The sequence below is a fragment of the Kwoniella mangroviensis genome (assembly GCF_000507465.2).
Source record: "Kwoniella mangroviensis CBS 8507 chromosome 1 map unlocalized Ctg01, whole genome shotgun sequence".
NCBI lineage: Eukaryota > Fungi > Basidiomycota > Tremellomycetes > Tremellales > Cryptococcaceae > Kwoniella > Kwoniella mangrovensis.
Window position 1 is genome coordinate 2,342,253 of NW_027062533.1, and position 16,117 is coordinate 2,358,369.

The 16,117-nt window shown below is 45.6% G+C and overlaps 7 protein-coding genes across 7 annotated transcripts; 5 read left to right on the forward strand and 2 right to left on the reverse strand.

The window, feature by feature from the left end:
- Positions 1–401: 401 nt before the first annotated feature.
- I203_100853 (uncharacterized protein) lies at positions 402–1,867 on the reverse strand (the record flags this gene model as incomplete). Its single annotated transcript, XM_019145821.1, has 6 exons — positions 402–621; positions 683–803; positions 870–1,012; positions 1,168–1,273; positions 1,465–1,584; positions 1,678–1,867. The coding sequence occupies 6 exons, from the start codon at positions 1,865–1,867 to the stop codon at positions 402–404; spliced, it is 900 nt and encodes a 299-aa protein (XP_019004380.1).
- Positions 1,868–2,371: 504 nt separating this feature from the next.
- On the forward strand, positions 2,372–3,858 carry I203_100854 (uncharacterized protein; the record flags this gene model as incomplete). Its single annotated transcript, XM_019145822.1, has 4 exons — positions 2,372–2,987; positions 3,093–3,360; positions 3,417–3,712; positions 3,767–3,858. 4 exons carry the CDS (start codon positions 2,372–2,374, stop codon positions 3,856–3,858), a joined length of 1,272 nt encoding a protein of 423 aa, XP_019004381.1.
- A 653-nt stretch (positions 3,859–4,511) lies between these two features.
- Positions 4,512–6,087, forward strand: I203_100855 (uncharacterized protein; the record flags this gene model as incomplete). The annotated part of the gene is made up of 5 exons (XM_019145823.1): positions 4,512–4,652; positions 4,776–4,859; positions 4,953–5,309; positions 5,495–5,829; positions 5,895–6,087. The coding sequence occupies 5 exons, from the start codon at positions 4,512–4,514 to the stop codon at positions 6,085–6,087; spliced, it is 1,110 nt and encodes a 369-aa protein (XP_019004382.1).
- Positions 6,088–6,538: 451 nt separating this feature from the next.
- I203_100856 (uncharacterized protein) lies at positions 6,539–9,689 on the forward strand (the record flags this gene model as incomplete). The annotated part of the gene is made up of 9 exons (XM_019145824.1): positions 6,539–6,916; positions 7,081–7,780; positions 7,851–8,120; positions 8,218–8,462; positions 8,526–8,739; positions 8,800–8,994; positions 9,064–9,190; positions 9,288–9,567; positions 9,648–9,689. 9 exons carry the CDS (start codon positions 6,539–6,541, stop codon positions 9,687–9,689), a joined length of 2,451 nt encoding a protein of 816 aa, XP_019004383.1.
- Positions 9,690–10,510: 821 nt separating this feature from the next.
- Positions 10,511–12,300, forward strand: I203_100857 (uncharacterized protein; the record flags this gene model as incomplete). Its single annotated transcript, XM_065516745.1, has 14 exons — positions 10,511–10,593; positions 10,664–10,763; positions 10,832–10,869; positions 10,942–11,012; positions 11,072–11,121; positions 11,182–11,255; positions 11,314–11,386; positions 11,456–11,482; positions 11,532–11,650; positions 11,711–11,746; positions 11,823–11,885; positions 11,941–11,977; positions 12,036–12,104; positions 12,154–12,300. The coding sequence occupies 14 exons, from the start codon at positions 10,511–10,513 to the stop codon at positions 12,298–12,300; spliced, it is 987 nt and encodes a 328-aa protein (XP_065373563.1).
- A 198-nt stretch (positions 12,301–12,498) lies between these two features.
- Positions 12,499–13,437, reverse strand: I203_100858 (uncharacterized protein; the record flags this gene model as incomplete). Its single annotated transcript, XM_019145826.1, has 4 exons — positions 12,499–12,632; positions 12,699–12,919; positions 12,981–13,231; positions 13,288–13,437. 4 exons carry the CDS (start codon positions 13,435–13,437, stop codon positions 12,499–12,501), a joined length of 756 nt encoding a protein of 251 aa, XP_019004385.1.
- Positions 13,438–14,685: 1,248 nt separating this feature from the next.
- On the forward strand, positions 14,686–16,054 carry I203_100859 (uncharacterized protein; the record flags this gene model as incomplete). The annotated part of the gene is made up of 9 exons (XM_065516746.1): positions 14,686–14,717; positions 14,775–14,797; positions 14,922–15,029; positions 15,093–15,339; positions 15,398–15,463; positions 15,526–15,637; positions 15,703–15,723; positions 15,793–15,802; positions 15,846–16,054. 9 exons carry the CDS (start codon positions 14,686–14,688, stop codon positions 16,052–16,054), a joined length of 828 nt encoding a protein of 275 aa, XP_065373564.1.
- Positions 16,055–16,117: the final 63 nt, after the last annotated feature.

Here is a 16,117-nt window from a genome sequence, read left to right on the forward strand (position 1 = left end):
GATGATGAAGGGATGCACGTTATCGAAGAAGGTCACTAGTATGATAGGTGGGATTGGTAATGATGTATCAGTCTATGGTTGACAAAGGAACCGGATGGCAGATGATCCTAGTGAGGTACATGTTATGCTATATCTCCATTCAAATTATCAATATCCTTTTGTTTGATGTTATCGTGTATCCGCAGTCTGTTCAAGTGTTTGATGGGATTCGCTTGGATGGGTTATAAATAACAACAACCTCGACAACGCGGTGGTCAGTGCGTTGTAATCATTGTGATTGGGATCGTAATCAGTTGATCGACGAGGATCAGTGCGTCAATTGGATCTCATGAATCAGTGACACACACACACACACACATCCCTGATTTCCATCCTACTCATACATCTCATCCCACTGCCTGCTATATACTGCTAACCTCCAATATCCCCCTCAGCAACCTCACCCTCTCCTCAGTCATACTCCAACCTTCACCCAACACCCTCTCACCGCTTTTACCCTTGGTACCACCCAATCCTTCCTGCCTTATCAGACACGCCTGGTTGTGCTCGTCCAGTGCTATCGTCAATGTAGTGGGCAATAATGGGGTCTCATACGATGTGGGATCGGGAAGAAGGTAGGTACTATATAAACACGACAAGATTATTTAGCATTACTTCACAATCTGACATATACTTCACTCACCTATCGAATATACCAAACGAGCAAGATAGCGGTATCCTACCCAAATGTAAAGGGTATTTCTCAGTCCTTGAACATATCGTCTGGTTCTTCTCTTCATTGTATCTAGCTTTTGGTAATTTGACTATTACCATTGTCAGAACAGATTAGCTTACAAATTCAGTTCCCAATGAATAGGAATCAAACTTACCATTCCTCAACGCAGCCATCACTGCCAGTACAGCAGCATCGAACGCATTCCCATCGTAGTTGATACATACAACATCGATATATAACGCCCATACGGCTTTACCGGGTGATACCACCAGTGAAGATGTGGGGATGGTGTTTGATCTGTAATGATGAAGAAGGATATTAGCATTTTAGTGTTCAAGATGAATTTGTATTTGTGGATTTTAGCGGTCATGACTTGCACGACCCGATATGATAGGATGATATCCTTACAGCGATCAGAGATTCTTGATTTGAATGATACGAAGATAACTCACGATACCATCAGATCGTTTAACCAATTCGATATCGTCTGAGCTTCATCTCCAGGCGGACCAGGTTTGAAGTTGGGTGAACATAATGCTGGTAAATCGACATTAGGGACTGCAGCAAGGATGATATATGGATCAGTTTCTCATCAGTGATTTTTTGGGAGCATCGCGAGTCATTCAGATGGACAGTGATACATCTTGACAATGTACATCCTCCCTCTGGTTTGATCCATATCATTACCATTCGATCACAGCAGTCTGTTTGCCGATGAGATAGCGAAGACGATCAGGAGCTACACTCACCTACATACCCTTCATTCGGACTCTGAGCCGCGGGTTCAGCTATCTCTGCCTTGATCCCACAGACCATAGTCGTATCTCCCATTCTGACCAACGACGATCCATTGGACGTTGATATTGAGCCTATGATTGATCAAAGGAAGAAGATATCAGTCATACTTCTTCAATATAGCCATACACCGTGAGTTTCTTAGGCGATGTTGACGGTTCACCCACCAACATTTATCGATACATTCCTCCAATCTCTTATCTTCCTTCCATCCGATCGATACCCTTTAGCCAAGAACCTTGAAAGGTATTGAGCCGGATGTAACCTCTTGAACACCTCTGCCGATGCCGCTGAGGAAGTACCTGCCGAAGTGGATGATTCCGACTGTGGCTGTTGTGGTGGTAGAGTCGCTGCCATTGTGGTGTCTGTATGCTGATTATATGGGCTGTAGGATCGAGTATGAATGTATGAACATCGATTATTGACAAGAGGTTGAAATGGAAATCTGACATGTATCGAAGCAGATCAACGCGGGGTCCCATGTCTGCTCAAATGCCACACCCGCGGAGTTAGCGTACCTTTACTCGCGGCATACATCGGGGTACAGTGTCGCTGCATGCACGTCGACGCGCACAGACCTGAATTGTGTACGCCACGTGGAGGACGCGTTGTTATTGGTCTAATATATAACATAACATACACTATTCAATAGACTTTCTTCCTTGCGTCTTCCTTTTCGTTTTTTTCAATTTCCCATCCCTTCATTCATCGCATGTCACAGACTGTATTGTCAGTCCATTCACCACCCGACTCACCGCAGAAGCAACCTGGAAGGAAGAGAAAATAGTCTACGAAGGCTGTGTATCTGACCGGAAGTGTCAAAACGAAATACCTATCACATTCGTATCCCGTACCAATCAAATGGCCCAAGCCAAAGCCATTCATCCCTCACCTTCACCATCCACTATACCCGATAGATTACCTTCCCTTTCACCTCGACCATCCGCTGGTAGCATCCGAAGCACAAGGAGTAGATCAAGGTCTTCTTTATCGGTATCGCCTACAAGAGGAGGATCACCAGCCCTTCGCACCTCAAGCAAAAACGAGTCCAAGGAGAACCTAATTCCAATCAATAACAGTAAAATGAATGGTCACTCGCCTTCGTCGTCCAAGGTGGATGGTAGTGGTGATAACGAAATGCGAATAAGGAAGAATCCACCTAGATCAGCTAGACCATCATCATTGGTGGACAACATCAATCATCTCAATACGTTACCTACCATACCTGATCCACCTACAGAAGATTCAGATAACACGTCAACAGTCGAAGATGACACACAGAAAGATTCACCTTCGAGTACGAATACACATATACCTCCACCACCCGCACCTTCGACGCAGACTGGCACAGGGGATAGGCCGGTAGTGACGAGAAAGAGGAGATCAAGTAGTGTGAAAAGAAAACCTAGTCCAGGTGTGACACCGACAAAAGCTGTCGATTGGGAGATACCGAGAAAGACACTTCATTCTTCTATTGGTGAGTTGAACGTTCTCATAACCTGTGACCAAAGGACTGTGTCTCGTCGAACACGCGAATGTAAAATATAAGGAGATTGTCGCCAACATCCGCTGCTCTTCATAGGCTTTCTGACTCTTTTCCTTAACCACCTCAATCCACCGACACTTAAACCACTCATAACGGTCCTCACCTCATGTCTGATCAGTGTAACGGTCACCGACTTCTTTCGACTTCAATTCCCGGCATTCGCAGAAATATGGGAAAACTATTTGGGTTTCTTGATGAGGGAAAGCGAAAGGAACAAGATTAATGGTGTGGTATGGTATCTGATCGGAGTGATCGCAGTGCTGTCGCTCTACCCGAGAGATGTAGCTGTGGTAGCTATATTGACGTGAGTATCATATGTCATCTCTCAAACGATCCCTGCTAACTTTTGATGTCTCACAGCCTATCATGGTCCGACACCACCGCCTCGACGATTGGTAGATTATGGGGTAAATATACCAAACCGCTACCTAGCCATGTTCCAGGTATCAAAGCTTTGAAATTCGCCCCAAGAAAATCCTTAGCTGGTTTCTTAGCTGCGAGTGTCACGGGGTTCTTGATTGGGATCACCTTCTGGTGGAGTGGAAGTAAAGGTAGATGGATAGTATTAGATGTGGAAGATTGGGGTCATGGGTATTGGGGATTATGGGTCACTGCTGCGGTAGTAGGACTGGGTGGTGCCGTGGTTGAAGCTTTGGGTAAGTACAGTTCCGTACTTCTAAAAGAACTGTCAGCTGACTGTTGGACTGTAGACCTCGGAGTTGACGATAATTTGACTTTACCCATCTTATCGGGTGCGGTAGTTTGGGCTTGGTTGGCAGCTACCAACTTCCTCTTGAAGTAGATAGGCCGATCATCAACCCTGCACATCGTTCTCCAGACATGATCGAACATAACGATCAGTTGCTTCCCTCGAACAAATTACCTCATCATCTTCTCAAACTCATATACCGCCTTAACCTCCTGAAAAATCCTCGAATAGGATTGCTATCACACTTTATGCCAAAGTGTGTTGCCCACATGCCCTTATCGTCTCCTCTCGAATTTGAACCTAGAATTGTATCGCTCAACCGTACTTATATATAGACAATTTTTCTTTACCTTCCTGTTAACGAAATCGTTTATGACTATACAACATACATTCATCTGTACTCGATCTTTCTCTCTTATACGTTGTCGACTCCTCTCCTACCATATTATATCTATACCTATGCTCTCTAATATACCTGACCTCCATGTGACCTCATACGAGTATATGCTTTATTATGCATACAGTATATAGATATGAACGAAGATCATTCTGAATTCACACGAGTTGCTGAGAAGGTTCGGTGTCAGACCCAGTTACGTAACAGTCTCCACGTGACGAGTTGTGTGAATTTTGAAAAATATCTGGGAGAGATGATCGTTGAACATTGTTGCTTCTGTGTCTACATATCCCATCTATCAATCATAGCACTCTGGAAGTCAAGAGCCAAAATCAGCTGGTAATTCACGATGGCATCCTTAACACCTGTATCGATCACCCCGACTCCAAAGGAAGACCTATTGAAATCACTGGAAAAGCACAATTCCACTTTTACCACTCTGCTGAGTCTTATCCCTGCTCAGTATTATATTGCACCTGATCCAGAAGTGGTGAGTAAGACCCGTATCTTGTAATTGCACAGAATCATATGTCTAGGGTGATTGCTGTTGACTGGACTGGAGGGCCATCCGCAAAAGCTCAGGAATATACTGATTCGGTCGTATTTTTCGCAGGCGGATAGCAAATGGATGAAGAACAAGAAGAGAAAGACGGGTGAAGAGATCAAGGAGCATAAGAAAAAAGTCAAGCAAGACAAGGTGAGCTGCGTATCCATTATATATACCAATAACATTCTTGTAAGAGATCATCATGCAGTCAGTCATCTGACCGATAATCACCCAATCGTTCAGCTCGACCCCAGTAATCAAAAGACTCTCGATCAGCTTCAATCCACCTCATTATCCGATCCTCTGAACGGTGAGGTTGATGAGAACACCGCCGAATCAGCTGCATCCACCTCAGCCTCAGCATCTACCAGCCTCCAACCTCTTCCTCCGTCAACGTCGATATCCGAACTCCGAGCTAAACTTCAGAACAAACTTGATTCGTTCAAGAGGCAACGAGGTGTCAACCCTGAGGACGAAGCTGGATCGAGGAATGCTTTGGAGGAGGAAAGAAGGAGGAGAAGAGGTGAATTGAGGGATAATAGGAGAGAAAAGAGGAAAGAGGAGAGGAAGAGAGAGGGAGAGAAAGGGAAGGTCGCCAAGGTGGGTAACGAGGTTTACTTGCTCCATGATCGCGAGCAATGGTCAGAGATACCACATTCATCTTCTCAGTCTCTTGAAAGCGCGACGAGGCGATCCTTTTATTTATGATGCATTGATCCTCTTTCATATGACCTTCGTTCCTACTTAATCATTCATGCTAATAACATACCTTCTTTGCTATCCAGACCCAGCTCATCGTTCCTCAATTACCCAGAGAAGATCCAACTTCTTCCCTCTCCTTCCCATCCGTCTCTTTACCCTCCTCATCCTCGTCTAAACCCAAAAACAAACTCGGTTTCAAACAGCTCTCTAACCCTACTCAGGCATTGGAGAATTTGGAGAAACATAAATCCCACTTGAGCTCGCTGAGCGAAGATAAGAGGAAAGAGATTGAGGAGAGAGAAAGATGGGCTAAAGCAGAAGAGAGAGCGTCTGGTAAGAAGATTGTGGATAATGAAACTATATTGAAGAAAGCTGTTAAGAGGAAGGAAAAAGCGAAGAGTAAAAGTTCATTGGCTTGGTAGGTTGAACCCCTCGCCGACACAGAGGAAAGATCAATGCTAATTCTTGTTTGAATTGCTATAGGGCTGACCGTAAGAAGGAATTGGAGAAATCTGCCGCTACAGCAGCCAAGAAACGTAATGATAATATCGCCAAGAGGGTCGATGATAAGAGGAATAAGAGGTTGGGTATCAAGGATAAAGGTACTGGTAGTAAGAAGGGGAAATCCAGACCTGGTTTTGAGGGTAAGAAGGGTAAGGGTGGGGGTAAGAAGTAGAGTGTGATGGGGTGATGAGAGCTACTGGATAGAGGAGACAGGGATGCTCAATGTAGGGTAGGTTGACCGGGGCAGTCTGATTGCATGGAGGGAGTTTCCTTTTCATATGGCTGTGACACCATCTATGTATATTCGTGTATCGTGTGCATCTGATCTCTCACTGTCCACTGACATGGTGTTCCCATGCATGGATGCTTGGACAGGTAGATGAATCAACTTGATCTATAGGTTGTGAGAATGGAGGCTGGTGTGAGATTGTTGTTGTCATCATCGATTGATTACGTTACGTCGTTCACTCATCTCTCATCTCATCTTTCCCCTCTTCTTGTTCGTCTCTCCTCTTCAGCGGTTCATTATTCATCGTCTATCCATAATATCAAGGGTTCCTCGGCAGCTCTAGCGGGACATTTAAGCTCCTCAAGCTTGCATACAGCAGGAACATCCGCCCAGCATGTCATCACCACATGCATCTGCTCCCTCAGGAGATCCGTCCAACCCTCCTCCTCCTCCCCCTCGACCTACCTCTCCTCGATCACCTCGTCCTACCACCACCACAACCGGCACAGCACCTCTTCAGATACCCAATCTCCCTCCAGAGCTACTCCAGCCCCAACCTCCTCCCCGACCCAACATAACATCTATGTTGTTCCTCACCGCCTTCTTCTTCTTCATGAGTGGGAACAATCATCCGATCGGTTCGGGGATAGAGATTGGACCGGATGGTGAGCTGAGGACGAGGATGAGCGAGCTGGAGTATGCAAAGATCATTAGGGATGAGTGGGTGGGAGTGATCAACGGTAATGAGACGATGAAGGGGAATTATACAGAGGTGAGTGGGTGAACGTATAGTACACGGCTTGCTCTCATTGTTGTCGACAATGAAGGCTGGTGATTCATGCCATAAACATATCTCTTCAGCCTTGATCAGAACCTCGGTCACTCCCATGGTACATATCAGGCTGTCATGAGCTGATTCTTCTCTATCTCTAATAGCCATCTATGCCATCTCTTCTCCCTTCATCTCTGATATCGCCTGAATACACCTACAACCCCTCACACCACCAATTCTTCTCCAACATCACTGGTTTCTTCCGTTCATCCACTCTTCATCCGATTTCATTCGATCCTCAATCGCATACATCGGCAAGTAAATCAACTGATTCATACTGGAGACACCTATCCTCAGCTCCAGACTTGAACTCGACAGGACTTTGGAACTTGACCTTGTCAGAAGAACTACGAGGGGAATGGGAATGGAACAGAACGGTGAAATGGGAGATGAACTTGAAAGAACGTAATATATCATCTGTATCACCTGAAATTGAGGTTGAGTATAAGATGAATGGAACGAATTGGGAGAAGTACGAAGATTGGACTTGGATAAAAGGTTCTTTAACATTGTCGACGTCAAGCAAATCACCTTCACCAAACAACGGGGAGCATCAGAATGATGTGCAAATGGGTTCTTCCGATAGATCGATAAGTTACGATTTCTTCGGATTACATTACTTGCCTAATGGGACGTACAACTTGTACGGTCTACCGGAAGGTATGAGGATAGACATTAGGAAGTTACCTTATCTATGGAATGTACAACACCAGACAGTGACCAAGGAAATCATATTGAGAGAGCTGGAAAAGGAGGTCAGGAATTTGGATGGGAATTTGATGATTGGTGACCTCAGAGATGATGGTCAGTCTGATCCGTACAGACCTGAAACTGTAATGAAACTTACCATTTGTCCTGCTCTTTACCCTTGCAGACATATCAGACCAAACCACCTGCCCACTCCTGCTTCACCTTACACTCCCGCCGCTCCCCCATGGAGTCACGAAAGAAGAGATTGACTTTTACAGACGTGAAGTGCAGAACCCAACTGGAATCAAGTCGTCTATACCTCGACCACCATCATATTGGGAGGTCGGACATGGGTTGGGAGGTGTGATAGTTGCTGATCAGTGTGGTTGGGCGATGGGTATAACAGACGGTCATGGGATTGATATAGATTCGTTCTGGGAGAGGAGTATCAATTGTGAGTCATTCATCCAGCTAGACCAATCACTGTATCGCTTCGATTAGCTATGAAAACGAGCAGACCACTGACATAAGGGTTTTTCATGTACCCATAGATGCTGCCTACGCCACAGTCTCTCAGCTTGTCGTCCTTCTTCTCCTTGTCCGCCAAATGGAACGAACCCGTACACCCTCATCGCTATCGAAAGTATCAGTGTATACCATCGTGATCATGTCCATAACCGACTCTTGGGTTTTCTCAGCACACGTAGTGGTCGGTATAATGAGTGACAACAAAGCTAGTCTACCTATGCTGGTCCCCGGCTTCTTGTGTCTTTGCACAGCGGTGGTGTTCGGGCCTGTAAGTGGGGTATCAGCTTTCGTAAATTCTCGAATCATCTGCTGATCGTATGTCAAACGTTAGAGATACGCCGTACTGCTACACCGAATCCAAGCGCCTGAGAGAGGTTCAACCACACCAGTAACGACTACTATCACGAACCGGCCTACAGCCGCTAATGCAGCTGGAGACGGAGACTCATTAGCAGGAGTGGTTGTTGATGAAAATGGTACTGCTCGAAGGATCTCCTTCATTGCCAGTATCAAGGCATTCTTCAGCGAACATCCGCTGATGAGATGTGAGTATTCTTTTCTATATATATATCGCTGATTGCTATATGCTCATCTATGGCATGTAGGGCTCGCGATCCTGGGTTTCTTGTTCTGTTTTCTCCAATTCGCATTCCTACCTTCGGTTATACCGTTCTTCCTATTTGGGCTTTATTCATTTTGGCTCCCTCAAATCTGGAGAAATGCAAGAAGGGGCTCAACGCGAGCTTTAGATGCGTGGTTCATTCTTGGTACTACAGCTGGCAGACTGGCTTTGCCCTTATGTGAGTGATTTGGACCTGTAGACTATTCAGGCAGGACTCAAGATGAGCTGATATTTGTGTGTGACGTAGACACTTTTGCCTACGCCGATAACGTGTTCTTCATCGAGAAGATCAACTGGATCTGGGGTATCGTATGGTGGCAACTGGCTCAGGTCACAATGCTATTCGCTCAAGAGAGATTTGGTCCTTCTTTCTTGTAAGTTCCCCCCCCCTCTCTTTCGCTTTGGAGTTCTCAAACGGGAAGTCAAACTATTTGCGTCGTATTAAATCATACCTCAATGACATTATCACAGCCTTCCAAAATCCCTCGCACCACCCGAATCATACAATTATCATCCCCTTATTCCTTCTCCATCCGCAGATCCGGAAGCAGCAGCTGCCTTCCATCCGTTGCTGTCAAGCGAAAAGACATGTTCAATCTGTATGGAAGAGGTTGATCTCTCACAAAACCATGCGTCTGCGCATGCAGGACCGGGTGGAGCTGCCCTGGGCAATAAGAGGAAGAATTACGCTTTGGCTCCTTGTGGGCATTTGTTCCACACGGATTGTCTGAGTCAGTGGATGGCCGTGAAGGTGAGTGATCATTTGGACGCCTATGATACAATATTCCATCGGTCCTAGCCGACTGTTTGCTGATCTTGCTTGTTACACAGACCATCTGCCCACTGTGTAAGAGAAGTTTACCTCCTCTGTAAATGTCATATGTAACTCGAACGGACTCACAGTTCGCCTTCATTTGTGTATTCTATACCCTGCATGTATGATATCCTCGTTGTGACTCTCGTAGAAGACTCGTGGCCGTACCCTTTCATGTGGACCTCGATATGTAAAGGGGTCCTTGTAACCCCCCATGATCACATGACATTCAGCACGTACACAAGCGCGAACATTTTACTGTATGATCGTACAGTATGTGACTCGGAGAACCGTCATTCTTCGTATGCTCCACTCAAGCAATCGATTCGTGCTTCGGAATATGATCTTGTCCACACCTTGTGGTATCTGAACAAAGGCACGATGTTTGTGTGCTCATTACTTGTTTCATCAGCTTTCTGTCCACACACACACACACGACCACTGACATTCCACTGGAGCTCGTCCGAGCCTTGGTAGACGCCGAGAATCGAGCGAGGAGCTTTTGATCAGATGGGACTGCTGCGTGTAAACATGAAAGGTACCGGCACACAATATTCAATGCGCCCCTTCACTCATCAAAGGCAATCAACTGCAGTTCTAGCCAGCTTTGGACCACAACGAACAGACGAGATGCAGTGCTCCGGAAAGAGATTATTGACGATCATACGAATATAGGAGCGCATACGATACATGTATATACATCATGGACCAATCAAACTAACAATACCTGATTCCCCCTTTCTTTCGTCCTACCTCCCTTTTCTGTGTATAACATATAACAATTCTTGTGATTCATACTTATCAATCATCATATTCTTATTTATATGTAGGCTGTCTCGTCTTCGTGGGTCAAACATAACCAGAATTACCTACATACAACATGAACTCAACACTCGAAGATATTGCCAAAGACACTTATCTGAAGAAAGGCTTTGGAATCTCGTTTGGCCCATACATTGTAGGGTAAGTTGATGGATGCATGCACCAGACATCATGTTAAAGAAAAATTCACACTGACGCTGTTGAATTTCAGGTTCGGTTTAGATCTCTTCCTCTTGGGATTTATCATTCACCAAACTTGCAGTTATGCCAATACCTCGAAAGGAGATAGATTGTGGTCAAAGTTGGCGGTGGTAAGTTGATATAATTAACGAGATTGTGTTCCGTAGCACTGCACTAACCGCACAAATGAATATTATAGTACTGGTGCTTGTCCCTATCGATGGCAGCTACTGGATAGTAAGTTCACGACTGTCCTGTGATAACCAGAGTCAGAAAAATGATTGTTGATGGAATGGCTCAATTGTATAGCCTCTTTAGTTGGATGTTCAGATTATTCGTGTATGACTATGGTACATATACCAATTTTTACTTGATTGATAGTAAGTTCAAACCGTTATGCGAACGCGATCGAGCTGAAAACATGACTTCTCGTGGATAGGTTTTTCTTGGTTTGTGCTGTTTGACATTATGACCACAACGGTCGTACAGGTGAGTACAGAGGAAAAGGGTCTGTGGTGTGATGAGATTACTCACCGGTGAACCGAATAGGTCGTGTATCTTGAGAGAGCTTGGCGACTTAACAACAAATCGTACCTATTAGGTCTGCCAATTCTGCTGATCATGTGAGTTCCAGTCCAGATAAGACTAGTTGTTCCTACGTGACCCACTTGCATTCAACAGGGCAGCCTCTGTAGCATCAGGGCTATTGATGAAAATCACTTCTTCCCGTTTGAACACCGTCGAAGGTGAAAGTGTGAGTTGATGATTCCCAAGATCTGACAACGAAGGTTGTTGAGCTTACTGAAACGTGAGTCGTTGCCAGAGATATTGGATCGCCATTTACGCATGGGTAAGTCATCGTTCAAACATTTTTCAAGATCCGTATACTGATATCACAGCCTCAGTTGAGTACCGTCATGGCCGCAGACCTGGCATTGACCGTATCTATCGTGCATGGCTTGAGAAAGGCAAAGACCGGCTGGCAACACACTGACAAGATCATTACTAGAGTTATGAGGTGGGTTGACGATTGTACCGATTACCTTGATTGCCTGCTGATCAAGGATTGTCGAGCTAGAATGTCAGCGGAGGTCCAATTACCTGCGACACTTGTGTGAGTACGAAGACAATTTAATATCACCCATATCCATATATCGACTACTTACCGGATGAATGCGTCTCGACGACAGCTCCACTGTTTTCGTTGTGGTCATCAGTGTTCAATCGATCTGCTCGATCGAGGTGATTTGTCAGTGAGTCATGTCTGTGATCATCGCGATGATCTAGTCGACGCTAATATGTCAGCAGACTTATTCAACCAAAAATTCATGTCTTTGGGCTACTCGTACGTCAACTCCAGTCACTTCTCAGTTGATAGACCATTAGCTGATGGTCATGATCAGGCGATGCTCAATTCAAGGTCATCACTTCGAAACCAGATGAGCTCTTTACAAGGTCTATCGTACCAAGACGTAAGTGTGACGGCTGGCGAATGTGAATAACTACTAACCATCTAAGCAGAAGAACTCCTTCAGGCTGAGACGGACCGACGACACAGCCTCCTCCAGAGCTTATGCGAATAGCGAGACTGCCCTGGTGAAGTCAGCAGCGAAGGACACGGAAAGGGGAGAACGAGGACGGGTAAAAGTGATGGAGAATGAACGGTAGGCGAGAAGCTATGTTATAGTTCATGCGATGCATTTTGTTGTCGATGAGAGGGTATATAGTCCAATTGTCGATTGTCCCATTGTTCTTTCAAATCTAGTATCTATGTCATGTCTATGTCAACAGGTACCGCGAGACGTACCCATATTTCGTTTAGATTATCATTCCCTCCCAGTATATACCTAAATCCTGCCTCCCCGACTATATTTTGCCTATAAGCAAGTTCTTGATCATCTCCTTACCAGTGACTCGAACAGTGTGATAGAGAGTGATGAGGTCGAGGGTGGAGAAAAAGGTATCGGCGAAACCGAAGGGGAGCATGAGTGGGATCCAACCTAAATTCAAGCGCTATGTGAGTCAAAAGCTTTGCGAAAGTTATTTGGATGAGAAACTTTACTGACCTCTTGCATATTCCAAGGCCCATGTCTCAGGAGCAGCAGCATACTGCTTGACAACACCTCGTTTCATGTGGTGGACATCTCCAGGGTTGTAGATTTCTCTAGTAAGGTCCCCAGCTTCATAGGCGCTTTGTTGACCAGTAAGGATGTGAAAATAATCATCTGCGGTGTGTCGACCAGAGTGACCTTCTGTTCCTACTGCACTACCGAAGATGATAACATACCTGAAAATAGGATGGTCAGCGATTTGAGGATGAACGCCATATGGAGAAGACGATCACTCACTCAGTTATACTAGCATGTAAGATGTACATACTACCCATCGCACCACCTGCATTGTTGAACACCCAGTCCCTCTTGTTTCCAATGTCGGTTGCCCAGCTCATCTCTGGGTGTCTATCAGCCAGTTGATTCACGAGGGTGGAGATGATGAGGGAAGCGTTGGTCTTTGGGTCGGTGTTGAGATCCGCAGCGAGTTTGAGTGAATGTTGAACTGTCTCGTTGAGCTCAGCAGGAGTGAGGATGTAGAACCGGTCCTAGAAACATGAAGGATTAGTGACCACACTGAACCTCAGACCTGGTGATGACTCACATTGATAGTATTAGCCCATTGATACAATCCTACGATCAGAGCCAGTAAGACTGCTCTGATACCCCATCTCCTGATCAAGGTGCTCTGCGATTGTGAGTCGGAGGCTGCGCCCGATTTGTCTCCCTTTCTGGGCTTGTACGAAGCTGCCATGGTGTGCGTTGATGGGCGGGATATGGCTATGTATGTATGTATATCATGTATACAGGTACATACAGGTATAGAATGTAAATGTATGGGTGTCAATGTGACTTGACTTAAAGTACTCGTAAGATGAAAATTCCATTTCCTAAGCCTTAAAAGTTCAAATCGTACGATAAACGAAAATGAAATTCAATCATCCATTCCAGGGCTCATTATCTTCACTTGTCATCTCCATATCATATGTATCGGTCACATCAGCAGTATTCATGTACCCCCTTCTGAGTTACTTGGAACTGGATGACAGCCAGCAGGTCTCCTGATAAGAAGCATCCCACATGAGGCCAAAAATGGAATGGGTGTTGTATTGCAGCTAACATAAGGTGACAAAGATCCCTTGATTTGTTTGTATGTACCTGTGGGTATGGGCATCTTTTTCTTTTTTGTTTACGACCCCTTGCTTACCCAATTTGTCCATTTAGGGCATCGTCTGACAATTGACGGAAGTGCATCCCGTCGGGTCCTATCCGCCCACACTACGAGTACTCTAAGATAACTACTTGCCCCATACAAGTAACGAGGATCGAAGCAACGCATGATAAGGGATCGTACCTATCAAACCGAAATCTGATAAAAGATCAGCATGTACACTTCCTTTGTCACTCTTCAGCTCGCCTATCAGACTAATCAAACACAGCTTTAAGGGCATGGATAAGGTAGCAATGGGTGTTCCGGATACATCATGCAAATCGAAGAACTCTTCAAGAGCGTGTAATCGATGTAGAAGAAGAAAAATTCGGTGCAATGGTGAGCTGCCCCAGGAGAACAGCTAATACAGCTGATGCATTGCAAATCACGCAGGTAACACACCACAGTGCACTACATGCGTCAATGTAGGGGAAATATGCGTGTATCCCATATTCGCAGATCGGCGTTTGACGTAGGTAATGAGTATCAGTCCATTTCTCTGGCTGATTGGAATACACATTCTCGCAGCGATCAAACGGCCGTCAGGAAGATTGAAAAACTAACTGCAAGGGTCCAGGAGTTGGAGATGATGTTGAATGACAGTCAGCTGTCTCCGTCTTGTGCCGAGCGCTCGGCGTTGGGTGGAGATATTGTCGAGATCAAACTATGATAAGTATGTACTACCCATATGTCTCCGGAGAGCAAAGGGGTAAAGATTACATGGACAAGGCAAAAGTACTGGTTCTAAACGAGTCCATTCCGCTACTCAGCACGATAACAGCTCTCTTCACCATGGCCTTGTACTACTGCGGCGTTTTCCAGAAGTAAGTGGGTCATCTAATGCTGTCTGTCCGGTGAATCCAGTTGATGAATCTACATAGCCCCCTTTCAGGATTGTGCTTCAGTGAGTGATTCCCACGAAGGGATGGAAGGCTGATAGCAAAAGGTATGGGCCAATATATGTGCATGGATCGTGAGTATGTTCTCTAGGCCGCTGTTGCACCTACTATGCTGGGAGTTTCGGGCAGTCCGTCTTCACAAACGATGTGATGCGCAATTGGAAGAACTTGGGCAGAGCCCGGGTTCAGATCTCGATATCGCTCGAAGAGACGTCTGGGGCTATACCCTCAACATGAGTAAGCTTCAATATTGGTCACTCCTTAGATCCTCCCGTCTCTTGCTTACCAGACCATCCGAAGGCGCAATATGGGCCACCTTTTACGCTCAACCCGCTTTACCACTCCTCTCCAGTTCTCATCAAAGACCACCATACGTGTATGCCTCAGAGCCTGACGAGAACGAGCGACGGTTGTCGCTAATGGGAAGATACCATTTCCACCTATCTCGCTTCGGTTTGAAAGCACTCGAGGCAAATCACCTAGTAAGACTTCCTATTACAACCCGAGTGCAGCGGATGCGTGAAGCAGCGAACAACCTTCTGAATTGGTATGTCAGTCCAAGGGATACGTGTGTTTTCGTCCTCCGCTGACAATACTTTGTTCAGGCGAGAAAACCTACCTGCAGAGATCACCTGGCCTCCTACTCCTGTTGGGCCACTTATGCACCCCAAGTGAGTCGTTCCGAGAATCTCAGAGAGACTGCATTCTCACAACGCTAACTTCCCTTCAACAGTACGATCGTCACTCATGGAATGCATGCCACATATGTTATCCTTGCCTTTCGGCCATATATTATCGAAATTGGCGGTGGTGCAAGCCTGGTGCCAGAAGCGCTTGAACGGTGTGTCAGTGCAGCTCAAGATATAGTGGATCAATCCAAGTACTTGGCGGAAAAGTACGGGGTATGCAGAGCGCCTTGATCATGGAATCAGTGAGTGATGTTCATGTACTGACCAAGTCCTACTGGAAGGATACGCTGATACGGAATCGTCGGGCACAGCGCTGCTTATGTTTGCGGAACGATGCTTGTACTTCAAGCTTCTGGCCTACCAGGCGTAACGGCTGAAGCTAGACAAACTGCTTTAAACTCACTCAACTTGCTACAAAACATGTTAGACGAGTTTGGAGTGATCTGGGATGCTGCACGCAATACAGCCGCATCACTCAGGCAACTTCAGACAGAGTGCGATCCTGTACAACCAGGCTTGGATATCCTGAATGATCTCTCGAATTTGATACAGTCAGACAATTTTGCATTCTGATTCGAACTATGTATCAACTATAGAAAGCAAACTCCGCCATGAACTTGTGTCCTGATGACAAAT